Source organism: Coccinella septempunctata, chromosome 9, assembly GCF_907165205.1.
Source record: "Coccinella septempunctata chromosome 9, icCocSept1.1, whole genome shotgun sequence".
Classification (NCBI taxonomy): Eukaryota; Metazoa; Arthropoda; class Insecta; order Coleoptera; family Coccinellidae; genus Coccinella; species Coccinella septempunctata.
Window position 1 is genome coordinate 16787743 of NC_058197.1, and position 21465 is coordinate 16809207.

Here is a 21465-nt window from a genome sequence, read left to right on the forward strand (position 1 = left end):
AATGAAAATTTATCGATTTGAACTCACAATCTGTAGGAAATTCGTTCGAAATCGTCGAAAATCATAGGAAAGCACCAGAAAATTCTAGAAATTGCAAATGTCTGCCCAAAGCTAACTATTTTCTGGCAACTGTTTTTGAATATCGTATCAAAATGAGGCGGACGCGCCGGCGCATTAGCGTTCTTCGAGAAAGGCAACTAAGATCGTAATTATAACGATTATAATCACAGACTACAACACGTGGGTAGTCTGTGATTATAACCAGAGATTATAGAGTTAGAGTTTACTCTATAATCTTAGATTATAACCAGAGAGTAAAATACTCCTGCTAAAAAATGAAAGAGAAATTTTAAAATTTCAAATATTAGCCATTATTCATGCATTTTCCTCAATCAATCATTTAAAATTGTAAAAGTATTTTGAAAAATATTACTGATAAATCAACTGAAAATAACATGAATAGACATTTATACCAAAAATTCATTTCATAAGAATTCACCCAAGCAATTTTCAACTCACCGCTTCATCTTCGTAATGATCACAAACCATCACTTTTATTTTATTCATCTGAAGTGTCCATTGATTGAGTATTTCCTTCCCCTGTGATCGTCATCATCTTGATTTTCTTCTCAGTCCTCTGCAAAAAAAAAAATCAGTTCAATAAGTTTTTAGAAATCCTCATCAATGTTTTCGAATCAAGCCCTCCTGAAAATGAAAAAGATTGAATTCTATTCATAGATGACCTACCTGAAAAAATTTTCAGCGGAAAGTCTTCCTATGCCTGGAATTTATTGTTTTCCATCATATGTAGGTGTAGTTGATTTTGTTCAAGTGGAATTACTTCTTTTCTCTCTGAAAGAAATAATCAATGAATAAAACGAAATCGATATCAGAATGAGGAAAATTGTTCTTGAAAATTTCGCAATAACCAACTTTCAAACTTCCTAGATGTAATTTTTGTTGAAATAATTATGTTAAAATGAAAATATATTGTTTTGAACTCACATTTTGTTGAATATTCATTCGAAATCGTCGAAAATCATAGGAGAGCACCGGAAAATTCTAGAATCGTATCGAAAACGTGTCGAAACTCGAAACGTATCGCAATAAGACCGGCGCGCAGGAGCATTAGCGATCTTTGACGAAGGTAACTAAGATCGTGATTATAACGATTATAAGCACAGACTACAACAGGTGGGTGGTCTGTGATTATAACCAGAGAGAAGAGATACAATAATAATCAAAGAGTATCATACTCTGCGATATAACCAGAGAGTAAAATACTCCGGCTAAAAAAGGAAAGAGAAATTTGAACATTTCAAATATTCGCCAATATTCATGCTTATTCTTCAATCATTTAACATCGTATAATTATTTGAAAAAATATTACTAATAAATCAACTGAAAGTCACATGAATCAGCAAATAAATGAATATTTTCATTTCATAAGAATTCTAAGTGACTATTAATTTTCAACTCACCACTTTCTCTACATCTTCATCTTCCTAATCGTCACAATTTTCAAATTATTCATCTGGATTGTCCATTGTTCAAGAATTTCCTACTCCTCTGATCGTCATGATCTTGATTTTTTTTCTTCCCAGTCCTTTTTTACGTTACAAGCCACCCTGGAAATGAAAAAACAATAAATATATGATTGAAAATCTCCTAATTCCAGTTTCAGTTATCGGTTTCAATGAGATTGAATTATATTCGTAGATGACCTACCTCCAATAATATTCTGTGGAAAGTTTTGCTTTGCCGATAATCTGGAATTTATTGTTTTCCATTATAAGTAGGTATATGATTTTGTTCCAGTGGAAATACTTGTTTTCTCTCTGAAAATAACAACCAATTAATAAAACCAAATCAAAATCAGAACAAGGAAAATTGTCCTTGAGATATTCTGCAATATCCAACTTCGAAGCTTCCAAGATGTAATTTTCGCTGAAATAATGATGTTAAAATGAAAATATATTGGTTTGAACTCACAATCTGTTGAAAATTCATTCGAAATCGTCGAAAATCATAGGAAAGCACCGGAAAATTCTAGAATCGTATCGAAAACGTGTCGAAACTCGAAACGTATCGCAATAAGACCGGCGCGCAGGAGCATTAGCGATCTTTGACGAAGGTAACTAAGATCGTAATTATAACGATTGATTATATCCACAGATCACAACAGGTGGGTAGTCTGTGATTATAACCAGAGAGTAAATACTTCTGTAAAAAACGAAAGAGAAATTTCAAATATTCGCCAATATTCATGCTTTTTCTTTCATCAATCATCTATAATGTATAAGTATTTAAAAAAATATTCCTAATAAATGAACTGAAAAAACATGAATCAGCATTTATTCAAAATATTCATTTCATAAGTGACCAAGCAATTTTCAACTCACCGCTATCATGTGGCTTAATTGTCCATTCCTTGAGTTCCTTCCCCTCTGATCGTCATCATCTTGATTTTTCTTTCTTCCCAGTCCCCTGAAATTGAAACACTTCAATGAGTTTCAGAAATCATCATCCCTGTTTTCAATGCGAGCCACACTGGAAATGAAAAAAAAATATATATGATGAAAATCTCCTCATTTTCTTTCAAGGAAAGAGGCACTATTTTGTCGGTTCCGATAAGATTGAATTCTACTCATGGATGACCTACCTGAAATAATTTTCAGAGGAAAATCTTGCTTTGCCGATAATCTGGAATTTATCGTTTTCCATCATATAAGTTGCTGTAGTTGATTTTGTTCCAAAGGAATTACTTTTTTTCTCTCTGAAAGAAACAACTAATTAATAAAACCAAAACGAAATTAGAATGAGGAAAATTGTTCTTGGAAATTTCGCAATAACCAACTTCCAAGATGTAATTTTGGCTGAAATATAGAGGTTAAAATGAAAATATAATGATTTGAACTCACATTCTGTTGGAAATTCATTCGAAATCGTCGAAATTCATAAGAAAACACCGGAAAATTCTAGAAATTGCAAATGTCTGCCCAAAGCTAACTATTTTATGGCAACTGTTTTTGAATCTCGTATCGCAATAAGGCCGGCGCGCAGGCGTATTAGCGTTCTTCGAGAAAGGCAACTAAGATCGAAATTATAAGGATTATAACCACAGACTAGAACAGATGGGTAGTCTGTGATTATAACCAGAGAGAAGAGATACTCTAATCAAAGAGTATCATACTCTGCGATATAACCAGAGAGTAAAATACTCCTGCTAAAAAAGGAAAGAGAAATTTGAACATTTCAAATATAAGCCCATATTCATGTTTTTTCTTCGATAATTCAACATTGTATAAGTATCAAAATAAATGATAAATCAACTGAAAATAACATGAATCGGCATTTATATACATTATATTCATAAAAATTCATTTCATAAGAATTCGGCAATGCAAATTTCAACTCACCTCTTTATCTTTGTAATCGTCACAAACCACCATTTTTATCTTATTCATCTGAAGTGTCCATTGATTGAGTATTTCCTTCCCCTCTGATTGTCATCATCTTGATTTTATCTCTTTCCAGTCCCCCTGAAATTGAAACAGTTCAATGAGTTTTAGAAATCTTCAACACCGTTTTCGTTTCAAGCCACCCTGGAAATGAAAAACAATATATAATTGATAATCTCCTGATTTCCGTTTAAAGAAAGAGGTTTTTTTTATCCGGTTCAATAAGTTTGAAGATTGAAATATGTTCATAGATGACCTACCTGAAATAATTTTCAGCGGGAAGTCTTGCTATGCCTGGAATTTATTGTTTTCCATCTTAAGTTGCTGTAGATGATTTTGTTCCGAAGGAAATACTTCTTTTCCCTCTGAAAGAAATAATCAATGAATAAAACGAAATCGATATCAGAATGAGGAAAATTGTACCAGGAAATTTTGCATTAACCAACTTTGAAACTTGCAAGATGTAATTTTCGTTGAAATAATGATGTTAAAATGAAAATATATTGTTTTCAACTTACATTCTGTTGGAAATTCATTGAAAATCGTGGAAAATCGTAAGAAATCACCGGAGAATTCTAGAAATTGCAAATGTCTGCCCAAAGCTAACTATTTTGTGGCAACTGTTTTTGAATATCGTATCGCAATAAGGCAGACGCGCAGGCGCATTAGCGTTCTTCGAGAAAGGCAACTAAGATCGAAATTATAAGGATTATAACCACAGACTACAACAGGTGGGTAGTCTGTGATTATAACCAGAGATTATAGAGTTAGAGTTTACTCTATAATCTTAGATTATAACCAAAGAGAAGAGATACTATAATCAAAGAGTATCATACTCTGCGATATAACCAGAGAGGAAAATAATCCTGCTAAAACTTAGAATAATTCTATGTTCTAAGTGCTAAAAAAGGAAAGACAAATTTGAACATTTCAAATATAAGCCCATATTCATGTTCTTTCTTCAATCAATTATTTAATATTGTATTAAAAAAAAAATTACTGACAAATCAACTGAAAATAACATGAATCGGCATTTATAAATATTTTATTCATGAAAATTCATTTCATAAGAATTCGGCAATGCAACTTTCAACTCACCGCTTCATCTTTGTAATCGTCACTTTTATTTTATTCATCTGAAGTGTCCATTGATTGAGTAGTTCCTTCCCCTCTGATCGTAATCATCTTGATTTTCTTTCTTCTAAGTCCCCTGAAATTGAAACAGTTCAATGAGTTTTAGAAATCCCCATCCCAGTTTTCGTTGCAAGCCTGGAAATGTAAAACAATATATGATTGATAATCTCCTCATTTCTGTTTTAGAAAAAAGGCACTTTTTTGTCGGTTTTACTCAGTTTGACTGTAAATTGAATTCTATTCGTAGATGACCTACCTGAAATAATTTTCAGTGGAAAGTCTTGCTTTGCTGATAATCTTGAATTTATTGTTTTCCATCAGAAGTTGCTGTAGTTGATTTTGTTCAAGTAGAATTATTACTTTTCTTCCTGAAAGAAACAACCAATGAACAAAACTTAATCTAACTCAGAACTAGGAGAATTGTCCTTTGGATATTTAGCAATAACCAACTGTGAAACTTCCAAGATATAATTTTAGCTGAAATAATAAGGTTAAAGTGAAAATATATTGATTTGAACTCACATTCTGTAGGAAATTTATTCGAAATCGTCGAAAATCGTAGGAAAGCATCGGAAAATTCTAGAAATTGCAAATGTCCGACCAAAGCTAACTATTTTATGGCAACTGTTTTTGAATATCGTATCGCAATAAGGCAAACGCGCAGGCGCATTAGCGTTCTTCGAGAAAGGTAACTAAGATCAACATCAAGTATAACCACAGAAGCAGAGACAACCTGTCTCTGCACAGAAAAGATAAAATAACCAAAGAGTATTATACTCTATGCTATAAGCAGAGAGAAAATACTCCTGATAAAAAAGGAAAGAAATTTGAAAATTTCAAATATTCGCCCATATTATTCATGTTTTTTCTTCAATCATTTAACACTGTATGAGTATTTTCGAAAATATTACTGATAAATCAACTGAAAATAACATGAATAGACATTTATATAAAAAATTCATTTCATAAGAATTCGGCCAAGCAATTTTCAACTCACCGCTTCATCTTCGTAATGATCACAAACCACCAATTTCAAGTTATTTATCTGAAAGTTCCATGATTGAGTATTTCCTTCCTCTCTGATCGTCATCATCTTGATTTTCTTCTAAGTCCTCTGAAATTAAAACAGTTCAATGAGTTTTAGAAATCCTCATCCCTGGTTTCTTTGCAAGCCAGACTTGGAAAAAAAACAATGTTCGATTGAAAACCTCCTTATTTTCGTTTTAGGAAAGAGCCACTTTTTTGTCGAATTCGATAAGATTGAATTCTATTCATAGATGACCTACCTGAAATAATTTTCAGCGGAAAGTCTTGCTATGCCTGGAATTTATTGTTTTCCATCATATGTAGGTGTAGTTGATTCTGTTCAAGTGGAATTACTTCTTTTCTCTCTGAAATAAACATGCAATTAATAAAAAGAAATCGAAATCAGAACTAGGAGAATTGTCCTTTGGATATTTAGCAATAACCAACTGTGAAACTTCCAAGATGTAATTTTTGCTGAAATAACGAGGTTAAAATAAAAATATATTGATTTGAACTCACATTCTGTTGGAAATTCATTCGAAATCGTCGAAAATCATAGGAAAGCACCGGAAAATTCTAGAAATTGCAAATGTCCGACCAAAGCTAACTATTTTATGGCAACTGTTTTTGAATCTCGTATCAAAATGAGGCGGGCGCGCAGGCGCTTTAGCGTTCTTCGAGAAAGGTAACTAAGATCCAAATTATAATTATTAACCACAGAAGAGATAAAATAATCAAAGAGTATTATCAGAGACAAGAGATATGAGTATTATACTCTATGATATAACCAGAGAGTAAATACTCCTGCTAAAGAAGGAAAGAGAAATTTGAAAATTTCAAATATTCGCGCTTTTCCTTCAATCATTTAACATCATATAATTATTTGAAAAAATATTATTAATAAAACAACTGAAAATAACATGAATCGGCAATCTATTCTAATCAGAACGAATTTATTCCATTCTCTGTATCTAAAATTTCTTTAAGGTTGAAATAAAGAATATTTTCAAAATCGGTCAACTTCATATCAACCCAAATTAAAATGTGAGCTATAAGATAATATGAATAACATGAAGGAAAAACATTTATAACGAAATATTGATGGAATATAGTTGATTGTATTCGAACTTAGTGAGAAAGTCTTGTCGGAGCGGCTGAAAATTTTCATCGAGATAATTTTGTCCAAGTGGAATTACTTCTTTTCTCTCTGAAAGAAATAATCAATGAATAAAACTGAATCGATTTCAGAATGAGGAAAATTGTTCTTGAAAATTTCGCAATAACCAACTTTCAAACTTCCAAGATGTAATTTTTGTTGAAATAATGATGTTAAAATGAAAATATATTGGTTTGAACTCACAATCTGTTGAAAATTCATTCGAAATCGTCGAAAATCATAGGAGAGCACCGGAAAATTCTAGAATCGTATCGAAAACGTGTCGAAACTCGAAACGTATCGCAATAAGACCGGCGCGCAGGAGCGTTAGTGTTCTTCGAGAAAGGTAACTAAGATCGAAATTACAACGATTATATCCACAGATTACAACAGGTGGGTAGTCTGTGATTATAACCAGAGAGAAGAGATACTCTAATCAAAGAGTATCATACTCTGCCATAGACATAGAGACTCTATGTCTATGTACTCTGAGATATAACCAGAGAGTAAAATACTCCTGCTAAAAAAGGAAAGATAAATTTGAAAATTTCAAATATTCGCCAATATTCATGTTTTTTCTTCAATCATTTAACATCATATAATTATTTGAAAAAATATTACTAATAAATCAACTGAAAGTAACATGAATCAGCAATCTGTTCTAATCAGAACGAATTTATTCCATTCTCTGTATCTAAAATTTCTTTAAGATTGAAATAAAGAATATTTTCAAAACCGGTCAACTTCATATCAACCCAAATTAAAATGTGAGCTATAAGAAAATATGAATAACATGAAGGAAAAATATGTATAACGACATATTGATGGAATATAGTTGATTGTATTCGAACTTACTTAGTGAGAAAGTCTTGTCGGAGCGGCTGAAAATTTTCATCGAGATAATTTTGTCCAAGTGGAATTACTTCTTTTCTCTCTGAAAGAAATAATCAATGAATAAAACTAAATCGATATCAGAATGAGGAAAATTGTCCTTGGAAATTTTGCAATAATCAACTGTGAAATTTGAAAGATGTAATTTTTGTTGAAATAATTATGTTAAAATGAAAATATATTGGTTTGAACTCACAATCTGTTGGAAATTCATTCGAAATCGTCGAAAATCATAGGAAAGCACCGGAAAATTCTAGAATCGTATCGAAAACGTGTCGAAACTCGAAACGTATCGCATTAAGACCGGCGCGCAGGAGCGTTAGTGTTCTTCGAGAAAGGCAACTAAGATCGAAATTATAACGATTATATCCACAGATTACAACAGGTGGGTAGTCTGTGATTATAACCAGAGAGAAGAGATAAAATAATCAAAGAGTATCATACTCTGCGATATAACCAGAGAGTAAATACTCCAACTAAAAAAGGAAAGAGAAATTTTAAAATTTCAAATATTCGCCAATATTCATGCTTTTCTTCAATCGTTTAACATTGTGTAATTATTTGAGAATATTACTAATAAATCATGAATCAGCAATCTATTTTGATCAAAACGAATTTATTCCATTCTCTATATCTATAGTTCTTTCATGCTACGTTTTTGGATTGAAATGAAGAATATTTTCAAAATCGGTGAAGTTCAGTCAACTTCGTATCGACCCAAATTAAAATGTGAGTTACAAGATAATATGAATAACATGAAGGAAAAACATGTATAAGATGGAATATAGTTGATCGTATTAGAACTTACCTAGTGGGAAAGTCTTGTCGTCTTGGTATCTGTTACCATTGGAGCCGGCTCCAACGGCCGTTGAAAATTTTCTTTGAGATAATTTTGTCCAAGTGGAATTACTTCTTTTCTCTCTGAAAGCAATAATCCATGAATAAAACGAAATCGATATCAGAATGAGAAAAATTGTACTAGGAAATTTTGCAATAACCAACTTTGAAATATGCAAGATGTACGTTTTGTCGAAATAACGATGTTAAAATGAAAATATATTGTTTTCAACTTACATTGTGTCGGAAATTCATTGAAAATCGTGGAAAATCGTGAGAAAGCACCGGAAAATTCTAGAATCGTATCGAAAACGTATCGAAACGTATCGCAATAAGACCGGCGCGCAGGAGCATTAGCGTTCTTCGAGAAAGGCAACTAAGATCGTAATTATAACGATTATAAGCACAGATTACAACAGGTGGGTAGTCTGTGACAATAACCAGAGAAAAGAGATACAATAATAAGCAAAGAGTATCATACTCTGCGATATAACCAGAGAGTAAAATACTCCTGCTAAAAAAGGAAAGAGAAATTTGAAAATTTCAAATATTCGCCAATATTCGTGCTTTTTCTTTAATCGTTTAACATTGAATAATAATTCGAAAAAATATTACTAATTAATCAACTGAAAGTAACATAAATCAATCTATTCTGATCAGAACGAATTTATTCCATTCTCTGTATCTATAATTTCTTTATGCTACGTTTCAGGATTAAAATAAAAAATATTTTCAAAATCGGTGAGGGATGGTCAACTTTGTATCAACTCAAATTGAAATGTGAGCTATAAGATAATATGAATAACATGAATAACGACATATTGATGGAATATAGTTGATCGTATTAGAACTTACTTAGTAAGTAAGTCTTGTTTGTCGTCTTGCTATCTGTTACCATCGCAGCCGATGAATTTTGTCCAAGTGGAATTACATCTTTTCTCTCTGAAAGAAATAATAAATGAATAAAACCGAATCGATATCAAAATGGGGAAAATTGTCCTTGGAAATATTGCAATAACCAACTTTGAAACTTCCAAGGTGTAATTTTCGTTTAAATAATTATGTTAAAATGAAAATATATTGGTTTAAACTCACATTCTGTTGGAAATTCATCTGAAATTGTGAAAAATCATAGGGAAGCACCGGAAAATTCTAGAAATTACAAATGTCTGACCAAAGCTGAATATTTTGTGGCAACTGTTTTTGAATATCGTATCGAAATGATTCGGATGCGCCGGCGCATTAGCGTTCTTTGAAGAAGGTAACTAAGATCTACGAATTGAAAGTATTCGAAACTTTACCTCCTTGCTCCTTACTGTAATCTGTGTTGCCTAGATATATCGCTGCTGAAGATGATTAGGTCATTTTTTCATCAACACCTTTTTATCACTAACGACAGGTTCAATGAAATTTCCAGATTTATTACTAGAAGCGCTCCTCTTTCAAAATATGCAGAGACAAACTGCCTCTGGAATATGTATCACGTTTAGATTTACGATAATTAGCATAGAGTAATGAACAGGACCACAGAACCAAAGAGTATCAAGTTGTTACTCTTTGACAGAACACTTTCATACTCCATATTTGGATATTCTGTGCTCCATAGTCTTTGGTTGTTCTGTGTTTTGAATGAAAAATGAATTTTGTTCTCAACTTAAAATATTTTTAGTTTTATATTCAAAGGTTTCGAAAAAATCGATGTAATCATGAATAATAATTTGAGTGTCATGATGCCTCTAGCTTTCGAAAGCCTTGCAGCTGCTTCTGAATATTACACTGTTCATAAACAATGTATGGTCGAGGAATACGATACAGGTACTAATGTACTTACTAAAAATTCATTTACCAGTTACAGAAGAGCAGCTCGAGAGTTTGTACGATTTGTTTGGTAACGTATTCATCGCAGCTGCTGAATTTTTGGAAAACTGCAAGATAACAATGTATAAAACGGAAGATAGCAGCAGGAAAGTATTCAAAATTGGCAACAAAAAGGAACAGTACACCATATATGAAAACATAAACTTTTGCGATTGTCCAGTGTTCAGATACCAAGTTTTGGAACTTCAAAATTATTTTACATGCAAACATGTATTGGGTGTTATCATAGGTCGGACAATAGGCAAAGTTACGGAAGAAAATGTGTCTGATTCCCAGATGGTCGATTTTCTGAACGAGCAGTTGAATAATATTACTCAGTCTTGAGAGCAGAAGGCTACAATGAATGGTAATTAATTTTTATTGTGAATAAAGAGTCAAGGTTTTGAACACTGAACTTCTCTGATCTTTTGTGTAATTAAACTATATTGATCTCTATTATTTGATGAAGAAATTACTTGATTTGTAGGATGGTAAAGCAACCCTCTATTGGCAACATCAGTTTGGTAGACTCCAAGGCTACAACAGGCTAATGAAATGGACAATCCACTTCACAAGAAAATTGGATCGTTTGTGTGAAATGTGTTCTTTCCTGATGATTCATTGAAATGTTTAAATCATGTTGAAGATGTTAATTATATTTTAATTTTATTTGAAATCTATTCTTTGATTTCACCATATCAATCTTTTGATAACTGAGTCGTTTTTGGCAATATTATCATTAATGATAGTTTGTTACCCCCCTGCCCCCACAAGTGACAAGGACCCGAAATGGCGCAAGCCAGGCACATTCAAGATGAAGAAGAGCACGTGTTCTGTGATTACACGTCAAATACATTCAATATTCATCTATGATTTTGTTTTTTTTTTAAATCATGTGCGTTTTCACGTTTGCAAAAAGCGATTTTTTTATCCTAGTAAAATAAAACGATTTTATCACAGATTACAGAGTAGAAAGGATTCAATCAAAAAGGAATTAGTTGAATTTATCCGAGAATATAGCAAATAATGGACGAATAACTAATTGCTTCAAAAGTTTCAATCACTCACCCACTCATCTTCTTCAAATGGTCACTGGTAGAATTCAGTTAGTTCAAGTGTTCAGTTCATGCATGGTTCTCATCCTAGGTTATGTACTCTCACATAACATCTGACCTAGAAACATTCAATACAATAATACATGGTTTATGATAATCTCTACAACAGAACCCAAAAAGAATCAAGGAATGGACCCTAAATGTCCTGTATTAATTGAAACTGAAAGTTTTGCTTCCGAGATTTGGTGAGTTTTGTTCAACTATTTCACGGTTTGCCCAGCTGTCACATTAAAAGCTTAATTTCTTTCAGTACTCAATATTTGTCAGAAGAGCCAACAGAAACAAAACGAGAAAAGTTGGACATAGTTGAGCAATTCATTGACCAAAACGGAGTTTATGAACCGCAATTTGATTGCAAAGGCACAATCGATGACATACACTCAGCCCCTTATAGAAGTGATACCGTTGAAAAGTTCGAACAGCGTTCTTGTGTATCACCATGCCCAGGAGATGTTGAAGAAAACACTGAATTGATTGATTCAAATTTGAAAAAATGGAATCGTCATTCATGCAGTAGTGTTACTGGGGAAAAAGCAGATATGAAAAGACATTCACCCTCTGTCCACTTAAAGCAGCACAATTGCCCCATGTGTAATTACTCGTCCAGTCGTACATGCAACGTCAAAGCACACATAAATTCTGTACATTTGAACTTAAAGAGATTTGGTTGTGACCTGTGTGATTATGCGGCAAACTATAGAAGTACTCTCAAAAAACATGTAGATTCTGTACACTTGAATGTGAAGGGACATCATTGCCACATGTGTGAATTTGCCTCGTATGGTAAAGGTGACCTTACTCGACATATAGATGCTGTCCATAACGATATTATTAAAACAAAGGTGAAAAAGCATGTGTGTCAGACTTGCCATTATGTGACAGATAAGATAACTAATCTTACAGCCCATATCAATTCAGTTCATTTGAATTTGAAACAACATAAGTGCCATTTGTGTAATTTTGAATCAAATCGAAAATTTAATCTCAAAGTGCATATAGACTCCGTTCATCTAAAATTGAAAGAGTATCAGTGTACTTTATGCGATCATAGCACAAATTGTAAAAAACGGCTGACAGCACACATTCATTCGGTACATTTAAACTTGAGACAACATAAGTGCCACTTGTGTAATTATTCGGCAAATCATATTGGCAACCTCAAAATACATTTACATAAAATTCATTTGAAACATAAATGACGGTTCTGCTATCATGCTGCTGACACTACTTTCAACTTGGATCACCACGTAAATTCCATCCATCGATTTGACTCATACCTGTAAAAACATTAAACGATATTTGTAACTCACCACTTGATTGTAAGCTCCATATGGATGGACCTAATAAAAAAAAGCTAATATTGTCCTCGATTATTCCATCGTAAATTCCCGATATCCAATAAGAAACCCTAACTTTTATTTTGAATGTTTTTGTCTGTACATAACTCCAGCCAGAGGTCAGATTTTGTTGGGGATTTTTCTTCAGTGTGGCGAATGAATTCGAAAAGGTTTTCATATAAAACTCATTTCTAAATAATGATGACAAGAAAAAATATCGATATTTCGTAAACTACTGAAAGTTCAAAAACCATTCTTTCATTGTTTCCCGAAACGGCCAAGAGAGTGCGGGAGATACCACAGATTAATGTGTAGTGTTCTGTGCTGGGAACATCGAAAACGTAGGAGCATAAAGTGTTCTGTGCGTAGGAGCATAATATTTCTCCACAGATATCTGTGATATTTCTCGATGCTCTGCATTGCATTGTCTATGCTCTGCATGTTTGTAAAGAGGTTAATCTTTGTTTATGAAATTTTTGGATCATAACACGAAAAGCTTTTTTAATTTCCTCGAATTAAACTAGGAATTTGGGGAATATGGTCCGGAAAAAATGTTTGGTTCCTGTTTGCCCCAATACGTCGGATAATTCGGATAAAATATTTCTGTACGTGCCAAAATGTTTGGATTTCCGAAGACAATGGGGGACTGTTCTGAAAGTTCCCGATGCAGCGATAAATAATAGCAGTGTTGTATGTGAAGACCACTTCGATGTTAGTAATTTCGGAATATTTCCATGACCATTTCGTGCTACATAAACAAATTACGATTTTAGCTTGAAAAGGATGCAGCGAATTGGATGTATTACAAGACCATTGGTAAAAAGTTGACGCTGAAGAAAGACGTACTTCCTCATAAGTACATAGAGAGCCCACCTCCAATTGATTTACCTAGTTGTTTGTCCGACACTGAGAAAAAAAGAAAATTGGAAACCTTGCGGAATTATTATAGAGCTAAATCTCGTTCCCTTGGGCTGAGTTTTAAGGAAACTGTTTTTAAAAAATTTGATTTCGTCAAAGTTGAAATGAATTCCCGTAATCAGTGTCCAAATGTTGAAGAAGAATATGCTACTCATAGGTGAGAGCAATTTAATATGGAGTTATTGTTTTGTGATCTTGAACTTTTTACAGAGAATTTCTGGTTGATGAAATTCAATGTAGCACTGAAAATGTGGTCAAAGAAAATGACCGGCAAACAATATCAGTCAAAATAGAAAATAATGAACACATTGCCTTAAGTGGCACAAAGTGAGTACTTAATGATAGACAGAATCCAATATCTTAATCCAAATTTGGTTTTAGCAAACTTAGTAATGAAACCAGTCCGGTGAAGACTGAAGATACAGATGTTATCGAAAACTTTTCGGATGATAACGGAAGCCAAGAAGAATTCCATGAAGAAACGAATTCGGAAGAGAAGGACTACACTTGTGATTTCTGCGGTTATTCCACCAGCCAAGAGGAAGATCTCGAAAGACACATAGATCTCACGCATATGAAGTTTCGCGATTTGAGATGTTACCTGTGTAACTATCACGCCACAAAAAAAAGTAGGCTGAGACTTCACATGAACCTGTTCCACTTGAATCCCAACAGCTACAAGTGCAATTTATGTTATTTCGTCGGGAATCAGAGGAGCGACCTCCAAAACCATTTAAATTCCGCCCACGTCAATATGAAACCGCAGTACAAGTGCCACCTTTGCGATTATACCTCCAGCAAGAGATCTCTCAAAATTCACATGGATAATGTTCATTTAAAGGTTAGGAGATTTATGTGTACATTTTGCGATTACGCTTCGAATCATGAGATCCGCCTGAGAAAGCACATGAATTTGGCTCATCGTGAGCAACAGGAGTGTCGATCTTGTGCTGATAAAAAACCTCTACCTATCATCTTGAGAAGGAGGAAAGATGCAATATCTGAACAATGTCCGTTTGAATGCAAGGTGTGACGTTTGCTGGACTTTCACATAGGAAATCGGTTTTTTATAACTGCTTGTATCAAGAAGTTGAGAACTTTGAATAAAATCATATTGATAATGTTAAGTTTGAATTTGAAGCAATAAAAATGCAACTATAGTGATGTTTTTTGAGTGCAATGTGTACCAATGAAATTTATATATTATGCTTATAAAAACTGACGTTATACAAGGTGTTCCGCTTTGGCGAATGGTCAGTCAAAGCAATTGATGAATATTTTCAAAAAATATGCACAAGTGATATAGTTTGTTGAATTTGTAAGCCACCAGTAACTGTTTTCTGTGTTCCGATGTCGAGCACCATACTGTATCATTTCAATTTTATAATTTTCAGTTTTCTAACTGACATAAATACTGGTGTGCCCTTTGAAAATATTTTACGAATGTTTGTTTTGAACTTGTTTTAAAAGTTTTTGGATGTGTGGACGTTTTAAATAAAAATTTGAAAATTCGAACTTGTGTATTAATGGAATTGAGCCAACTTTGAAAGGCGTTTGGAGGTCACTTCAACTACATATTAAGAAAATAGGTGCCAAGAACTGAAACTTATGAGAAATCGCAAAAAATGAGAGATATCACACTCTTATTTGAATAGTTGGGTAAGAAACAAAAGTTGCCACCTATCGGTGAACACTCGAACCTATTCAATTTGAAACAAAATGGCCGCCTAGCAGGGAGACGTACAACTACACATTTCCCCAAGTAGAACTCTGTAGAAGGTACAGGCTGCTGTAAAATCTTCCCAATGTATGTTAAGATGTTGCCAACAGATGTCTATATCAAACTTTTCCTCATAATGCAGTAATGGCACGAAAATGGTTGAAATTTGATTCAATTCTACGATTTCTCGAATATCGAACGACTCGATCAACAGGAGAATCAAGTTTTACACCCAAAACATCGATTGGTCTCCACAAATGTTATTTGATCGTTGCACGAAAAGGAATTTAGCTATTATCTATCCCTTAAATACTTAATATACAGAGTTAGCGATCGCGAAAAGTACAAAAATTAATTATTATCGAATAAAATCAGTTTCCCCATAAGATTATCAAGATTCTCATGAAAATTAGAATAATTGAAACAAACCACTCACCAAAAACAAAGTGACTGACGAATGAAGTTCATTAAAGAGGCACCTCACTCTTCAAGTACACTAGTATCGGTCGAGGGGCTAAAATAGGAAAAGAAAAAATGAGGAGATAAGAAAAACAAGTAAATAAATAGCTAACAGAGGACGATAAAAATTTAAACGATCATCTTCATCTTGTTTGACAAACATATGTAATCGAAAAATAAATCAAAGGACAATACGTTCCCATTTTTACATTAGATCAGAAAAACTGGAAGGAACTGGAGAATTAAGGGTGATTCTTCATGCACTTCGAACAATGAGGAAGAAAAAACCCTTAAATCTCGTTCACCTCATTATTTCCAAAGACTCTCAACGGTTTTTGGATTACGAAGTTAATATTTTGGACGTAATCATGTATATTCTATTCCATCTCTTATGTATACAGGGTAGTTTTGGGGGTGGGGAAGATTAAGTCACATTCTTTATTTTCAATCATTCGAAAAAATCATTTCAATAGTAGTTTACTAGTTTTCTGTGCAAAATGGTGCTTTTGTGAGAAGTGGATTGATATCACCATTTCAAATAAAATCCGTTTCCCCATAAGATTATCAAGATCCTCATGAAAATTAGAATAATTGAAACAAACCACTCACCAAAAACAAAGTGACTGACGAATGAAGTTCGTTAGAGAGGCACCTGACTCTTCAAGTACACTAGTATCGGTCGAGGGGCTAAAATAGGAAAAGAAAAAATTAGGAGATAGGAAAAACAAGTAAATGAATAGCTAACAGAGGATGATAAAAATTGAAACGATCATCTTCACCTTGTTCGAGAAAATAAATCAAAGGACAATACGTTCCCATTTTTACATTACATCAGAAAAACTGGAAGGAACTGGAGAATTAAGGGTGATTCTTCATGCACTTCGAATAATAAGGAAGAAAAAACCCTTAAATCTCGTTCACCTCATTGTTTCAAAAGACTCTCAACGGTTTTTGGATTACGGAGTTAATATTTTGGACGTAATCATGTATATTCTATTCCATCTCTTATGTATACAGGGTAGTTTTGGGGGTGGGGAAGATTAAGTCACATGCTTTATTTTCAATCATTGGAAAAAATCATTTCAATAGTACTTTCCTAGTTTTCTGTGCAAAAAGGTGCTTCTGTGAGGTGTGGATTGATATCACCATTTCGAATAAAATCAGTTTCCCCATAAGATTATCAAGAATCTCATGAAAATTAGAATAATTGAAACAAACCACTCACCAAAAACAAAGTGTTTGTAGAATGAAGTTCATTAAAGAGGCACCTGACTCTTCAAGTACACTAGTATCGGTCGAGGGGCTAAAATACGAAAAGAAAAAATTAGGAGATGGGAAAAACAAGTAAATAAATAGCTAACAGGGGATGATAAAAATTGAAACGATCATCTTCACCTTGTTCGAGAAACGTTTGTAATTGAAAAATAAATCAAAGGACAATACGTTCCCATTCTTACATTACATCAGAAAAACTGGAAGGAACTGGAGAATTAAGGGTGATTCTTCATGCACTTCGAATAATAAGGAAGAAAAAACCCTTAAATCTCGTTCACCTCATTATTTCCAAAGACTCTCAACGGTTTTTGGATTACGGAGTTAATATTTTGGACGTAATCATGTATATTCTATTCCATCTCTTATGTATACAGGGTAGTTTTGGGGGTGGGGAAGATTAAGTCACATTCTTTATTTTCAATCATTCGAAAAAATCATTTCAATAGTAGTTTACTAGTTTTCTGTGCTAAAAGGTGCTTCTGTGAGAAGTGGATTGATATCACCATTTCGAATAAAATCAGTTTTCCGATCAGATTATCAAGAATCTCATGAAAATTAGAATAATTGAAACAAACCACTCACCAAAGACAAAGTGACCGACGAATGAAGTTCGTTAAAGAGGCACCTGACTCTTCAAGTACACTAGTATCGGTCGAGGGGCTAAAATAGGAAAAGAAAAAATTAGGAGATAGGAAAAACAAGTAAATAAATAGCTAACAGAGGATGATAAAAATTGAAACGATCATCTTCACCTTGTTCGAGAAACGTTTGTAATTGAAAAATAAATCAAAGGACAATACGTTCCCATTTTTACATTACATCAGAAAAACTGGAAGGAACTGGAGAATTAAGGGTGATTCTTCATGCACTTTGAATAAAAGGAAGAAAAAACCCTTAAATCTCGTTCACCTCATTATTTCCAAAGACTCTCAACGGTTTTTGGATTACGGAGTTAATATTTTGGACGTAATCATGTATATTCTATTCCATCTCTTATGTATACAGGGTAGTTTTGGGGGTGAGGGAGATTAAGTCACATTCTTCATTTTCAATCATTCGAAAAAATCATTTCAATAGTAGTTTCCTAGTTTTCTGTGCAAAAAGGTGCTTCCGTGAGAAGTGGATTGATATCACATTCCCCATAAGATTATCAAGATTCTTATGAAAATTAGAATAATTGAAACAAACCACTCACCAAAAACAAAGTGACTGACAAATGAAGTTCATTAAAGAGGCACCTCACTGTTCAAGTACACTAGTATCAGTCGAGGGGCTAAAATAGGAAAAGAAAAAATGAGAAAAACAAGTAAATAAATAGCTATGAGAGGACGATAAAAATTGAAACGATCATCTTCACCTTTTTAGAGAAACGTATGTAATCGAAAAATAAATCAAAGGACAATACGTTCCCATTTTCACATTACATCAGAAAAACTGGAAGGAACTGGAGAATTAAGGGTGATTCTTCATGCACTTCGAACAATGAGGAAGAAAAAACCCTTAAATCTCGATCACCTCATTATTTCCAAAGACTCTCAACGGTTTTTGGATTACGGAGTTAATATTTTGGATGTAACCATGGATATTCTATTCCATCTCTTATGTATACAGGGTAGTTTTGGGGTGAGGGAGATTAAGTCATATTCTTTATTTTGAATCATTCGAAAAAATCATTTCAATAGTAGTTTCCTAGTTTTTCTGTGCTAAAAGGTGCTTCTGTGAGAAGTGGATTGATATCACCATTTTCGATTCATTTGAACTAGAAGCATTTTATATTTTTGCAATACATCAAGTAGAATTCATAAGGGATGGGATAGGTAACATGATATAAATTTTCAACCATCGGGAAATCATTTGAAAAATATTTTTCAATTCAAAGGTTTATGTCTCCCTTATTATCTACTAGTAAGAAAAGAGTACCTTAACAATTACCTTTTTTTCTGGATGTGCTATCAGCAGACCTAGAAAATACCACAGATATTAGTATATTATTGCACAGTTAGTATTAAAAAACGACACAATTGCACAGGGTTATGAATTTTGAATATTTATTATAAAGTACATTGAACAGAGTCTGGTTTAATCGGGAAAATATATTTATGATGGTATTGCTGCTGGCTCTTGTTTTACCTCAACCGAATCCGATTCCTTATGAACCTCATCGATATGTTTAGCGAGTTTCTCCTTTTTGTTATCAGAGTAATCGCAAGAATCACATTTATACTTTTTCTTTTTCAAATGAACGCGATCGATATGAATTTTCAATGAACCCCTCCTTCCGGTAGCGAAGTCACACAGGTGACATACGTGCTCTTTGAGGTTCAAATGAACCGATTTCACGTGACATTCAAAATCGTTTTTCAGATAAGCCCCGAACGGGCAAAGGTTACACTGGTACTTCTTAATATTCAGATGGACAGTTTCGATGTGTATTCTCAGGCCGGTCCTTAAAAGAGTGGAAAAATCGCACAAATGACATACATGCTTTTTTTTATTGAAGTGAACCCCTTCCTTATGGACCTTAATGTGCGCCTTCCTGCTGGCGGTATACTCACATAAGTCGCATTTAAAGTTCCTCAGCTTCAAGTGAACGCTGTTGATGTGGATCTTGACGTCCTTGTACAATCTAGCGCTGAAGTCGCACAAATGGCACTTTTCGTTCTTGATATTCAAGTGGACGCTTTCTATGTGGACCCTCAAAGTGCTCTTTTCTCCCGCCTCGTATTCGCATATTTCACATTTGAATTTCCCCTTGTGTTTTTTCTTCTCGGCATTGGGATCCTTCGGTGAATGGATGTTCAACTTGTGCCTCTTCAGGTTTCTCTCTCGACTGGTAGAAAAAGTACATAGATCACATTCGAACTCTTTTTTTTTTAGATGAACTGCATCTATATGTTCTTGAAGAGAAGATTTGTCGCCTGCCCTATAATCACACAAGTGGCAATTACTTTCTTTCATATCGAGATGCACCACTTTTATATGCTTCTTTAGGTTGTTTTTGTATTTCGTCGAAAAGTTCTCACAGGATGGACACTTATACTCCTCCGGGACCATTACATCATCGAGCGTTTTACTACAACCAGCACTTGATGAATCACTCACTATTGGTATTGGTTCTTTTTCTGTTTGACATTCTGGTTCAATTGATGGACACTTATATTCCTTTGGGACCATTATATCATCGAGCGTCTTACTACAACCAGCACTTGATGAATCACTCACTATTGGTATTGGTTCTTTTACTGTTTGACATTCTGGTTCAATCGATTTTGAGGCAACTTCTTCATTTTCAATTTTTACGGCAACTTTTTCATTTTCAATCAGGAATGATTCTCTATCGTATATCACCCCTTTTTGATCGATAAATTGTTCTGTTATATCCAAAGGTTGCAGCTTAACCACTGGCACCTCCTCATCCTGCTCAGAAGTGACTAATGTTTTCGATTCGATATCAGAGGCACTGAAAGAAAGACATTCTGTTCTTGAATGGTTCGATAAAAGTGAACTTGAGACAAGGAGTTGTTACTGAAATTTTGAAAAAGTCCATCACTCTATCACTGAGAAAATACACATGAACATAGACGAGACAAACATAAAGTAAATCGGTCGTTTTCTGTGAAGACAAATTACGATGAATCACCGTAATATGCGATAGACAAACTAAGGTTTACCGATGCAGAAGAATTATTGTTGTTACTTACGAGGATTGGACTGTTTCCTGATGATCGTAATCGCACTGCGGATCGTCGGGTTCGGTTTTCATTTTTCTGGATCTAAACTTACGGTAATTCTTCACAATTATCCACTGAAACTTAAACGGTTCGAAACATTCGGACTTTAAAAACTGGAAAACACCTAGGATGAGCACTTTGAAAATGGGAATTCAAATTTCGACCAATCAGTACCCTTCACCTCGATCACAGATTACGGCGCAAAATCGAAATGTAACTTTTTCTTGATTCAATTCATTGTTTCTTTTTCTTTCCGTGCCTGCGACGGATTACAGTAATCTGCGATCGTGACGACTGCCATCTCTTGGCAAACATTCAAAGTTTATAAGTACTGGGACAGGTGACTGTCTTCTGTCGAATTGTTGAGGTTCTTGGATTGACTAATAGATGGCCGGGACTAAAATCTTTGTTAGATTTGTAAAATTTCTGGATTAGGAAAAATACTAATAATTACGCAGAGTAACTAAGACCTGAGAAAAGAATCAATGTAATGGGCAAATGAGAACTATTTGCCAATCCAATTGGCAAATAGTTTTGTTCACCGAGGA

General features: G+C 33.8%; 4 protein-coding genes across 25 annotated transcripts; 3 read left to right on the plus strand and 1 right to left on the minus strand.

Moving 5' to 3' along the window:
* Positions 1–308: 308 nt before the first annotated feature.
* On the minus strand, positions 309–21381 carry LOC123319906 (transcriptional repressor CTCF-like). 20 transcript variants are annotated; one of them, XM_044906975.1, is made up of 10 exons: positions 20888–21381; positions 19119–20646; positions 15889–15966; positions 9361–9447; positions 7633–7711; positions 6750–6828; positions 5882–5986; positions 5593–5709; positions 4852–4963; positions 4574–4671 (listed from the first exon to the last, which is right to left on the minus strand). In XM_044906975.1, exons 1-2 carry the CDS (start codon positions 20947–20949, stop codon positions 19284–19286), a joined length of 1425 nt encoding a protein of 474 aa, XP_044762910.1. In that variant the 5' UTR covers positions 20950–21381; the 3' UTR covers positions 4574–4671; positions 4852–4963; positions 5593–5709; positions 5882–5986; positions 6750–6828; positions 7633–7711; positions 9361–9447; positions 15889–15966; positions 19119–19283. The 20 variants fall into 20 exon arrangements, 11 of the variants coding, with proteins under 11 accessions (XP_044762918.1, XP_044762911.1, XP_044762910.1 ...); XM_044906980.1 differs by having other exon boundaries at positions 4587–4671; positions 5593–5772; XM_044906978.1 differs by lacking the exon at positions 4852–4963.
* On the plus strand, positions 9916–11038 carry LOC123319958 (zinc finger SWIM domain-containing protein 7-like). Its single transcript, XM_044907058.1, has 3 exons — positions 9916–10296; positions 10355–10729; positions 10850–11038. The coding sequence occupies exons 1-2, from the start codon at positions 10212–10214 to the stop codon at positions 10705–10707; spliced, it is 438 nt and encodes a 145-aa protein (XP_044762993.1). The 5' UTR covers positions 9916–10211; the 3' UTR covers positions 10708–10729; positions 10850–11038.
* Positions 11525–12839, plus strand: LOC123319929 (zinc finger and BTB domain-containing protein 41-like). 3 transcript variants are annotated; one of them, XM_044907018.1, is made up of 3 exons: positions 11525–11662; positions 11728–11969; positions 12024–12839. In XM_044907018.1, the coding sequence occupies exons 1-3, from the start codon at positions 11568–11570 to the stop codon at positions 12674–12676; spliced, it is 990 nt and encodes a 329-aa protein (XP_044762953.1). In that variant the 5' UTR covers positions 11525–11567; the 3' UTR covers positions 12677–12839. The 3 variants fall into 3 exon arrangements, with proteins under 3 accessions (XP_044762953.1, XP_044762954.1, XP_044762952.1); XM_044907019.1 differs by having other exon boundaries at positions 11728–11963; positions 12018–12839; XM_044907017.1 differs by having other exon boundaries at positions 11728–12839.
* LOC123321122 (transcriptional repressor CTCFL-like) lies at positions 13352–14892 on the plus strand. The gene is made up of 4 exons (XM_044908625.1): positions 13352–13525; positions 13588–13889; positions 13943–14059; positions 14114–14892. The coding sequence occupies exons 1-4, from the start codon at positions 13352–13354 to the stop codon at positions 14763–14765; spliced, it is 1245 nt and encodes a 414-aa protein (XP_044764560.1). The 3' UTR covers positions 14766–14892.
* Positions 21382–21465: the final 84 nt, after the last annotated feature.

Excerpts from the sequence above, each read along its gene's own strand:
- LOC123319958 (XM_044907058.1), top strand. The coding sequence starts at position 10,212 with ATGAATAATAATTTGAGTGTCATGATGCCTCTAGCTTTCGAAAGCCTT. Across the intron at positions 10,297-10,354 it reads TTACACTGTTCATAAACAAT|TTACAGAAGAGCAGCTCGAG; the intron begins GTATGGTCGAGG and ends TTCATTTACCAG.
- LOC123319929 (XM_044907017.1), top strand. The coding sequence starts at position 11,568 with ATGATAATCTCTACAACAGAACCCAAAAAGAATCAAGGAATGGACCCT. Across the intron at positions 11,663-11,727 it reads AGTTTTGCTTCCGAGATTTG|TACTCAATATTTGTCAGAAG; the intron begins GTGAGTTTTGTT and ends AATTTCTTTCAG.
- LOC123321122 (XM_044908625.1), top strand. The coding sequence starts at position 13,352 with ATGGTCCGGAAAAAATGTTTGGTTCCTGTTTGCCCCAATACGTCGGAT. Across the intron at positions 13,890-13,942 it reads GAAGAATATGCTACTCATAG|AGAATTTCTGGTTGATGAAA; the intron begins GTGAGAGCAATT and ends AACTTTTTACAG. Across the intron at positions 14,060-14,113 it reads ATTGCCTTAAGTGGCACAAA|CAAACTTAGTAATGAAACCA; the intron begins GTGAGTACTTAA and ends ATTTGGTTTTAG.
- LOC123319906 (XM_044906983.1), bottom strand. The coding sequence starts at position 20,949 with ATGAAAACCGAACCCGACGATCCGCAGTGCGATTACGATCATCAGGAA. Across the intron at positions 20,647-20,887 it reads CAGGAAACAGTCCAATCCTC|TGCCTCTGATATCGAATCGA; the intron begins GTAAGTAACAAC and ends TCTTTCTTTCAG.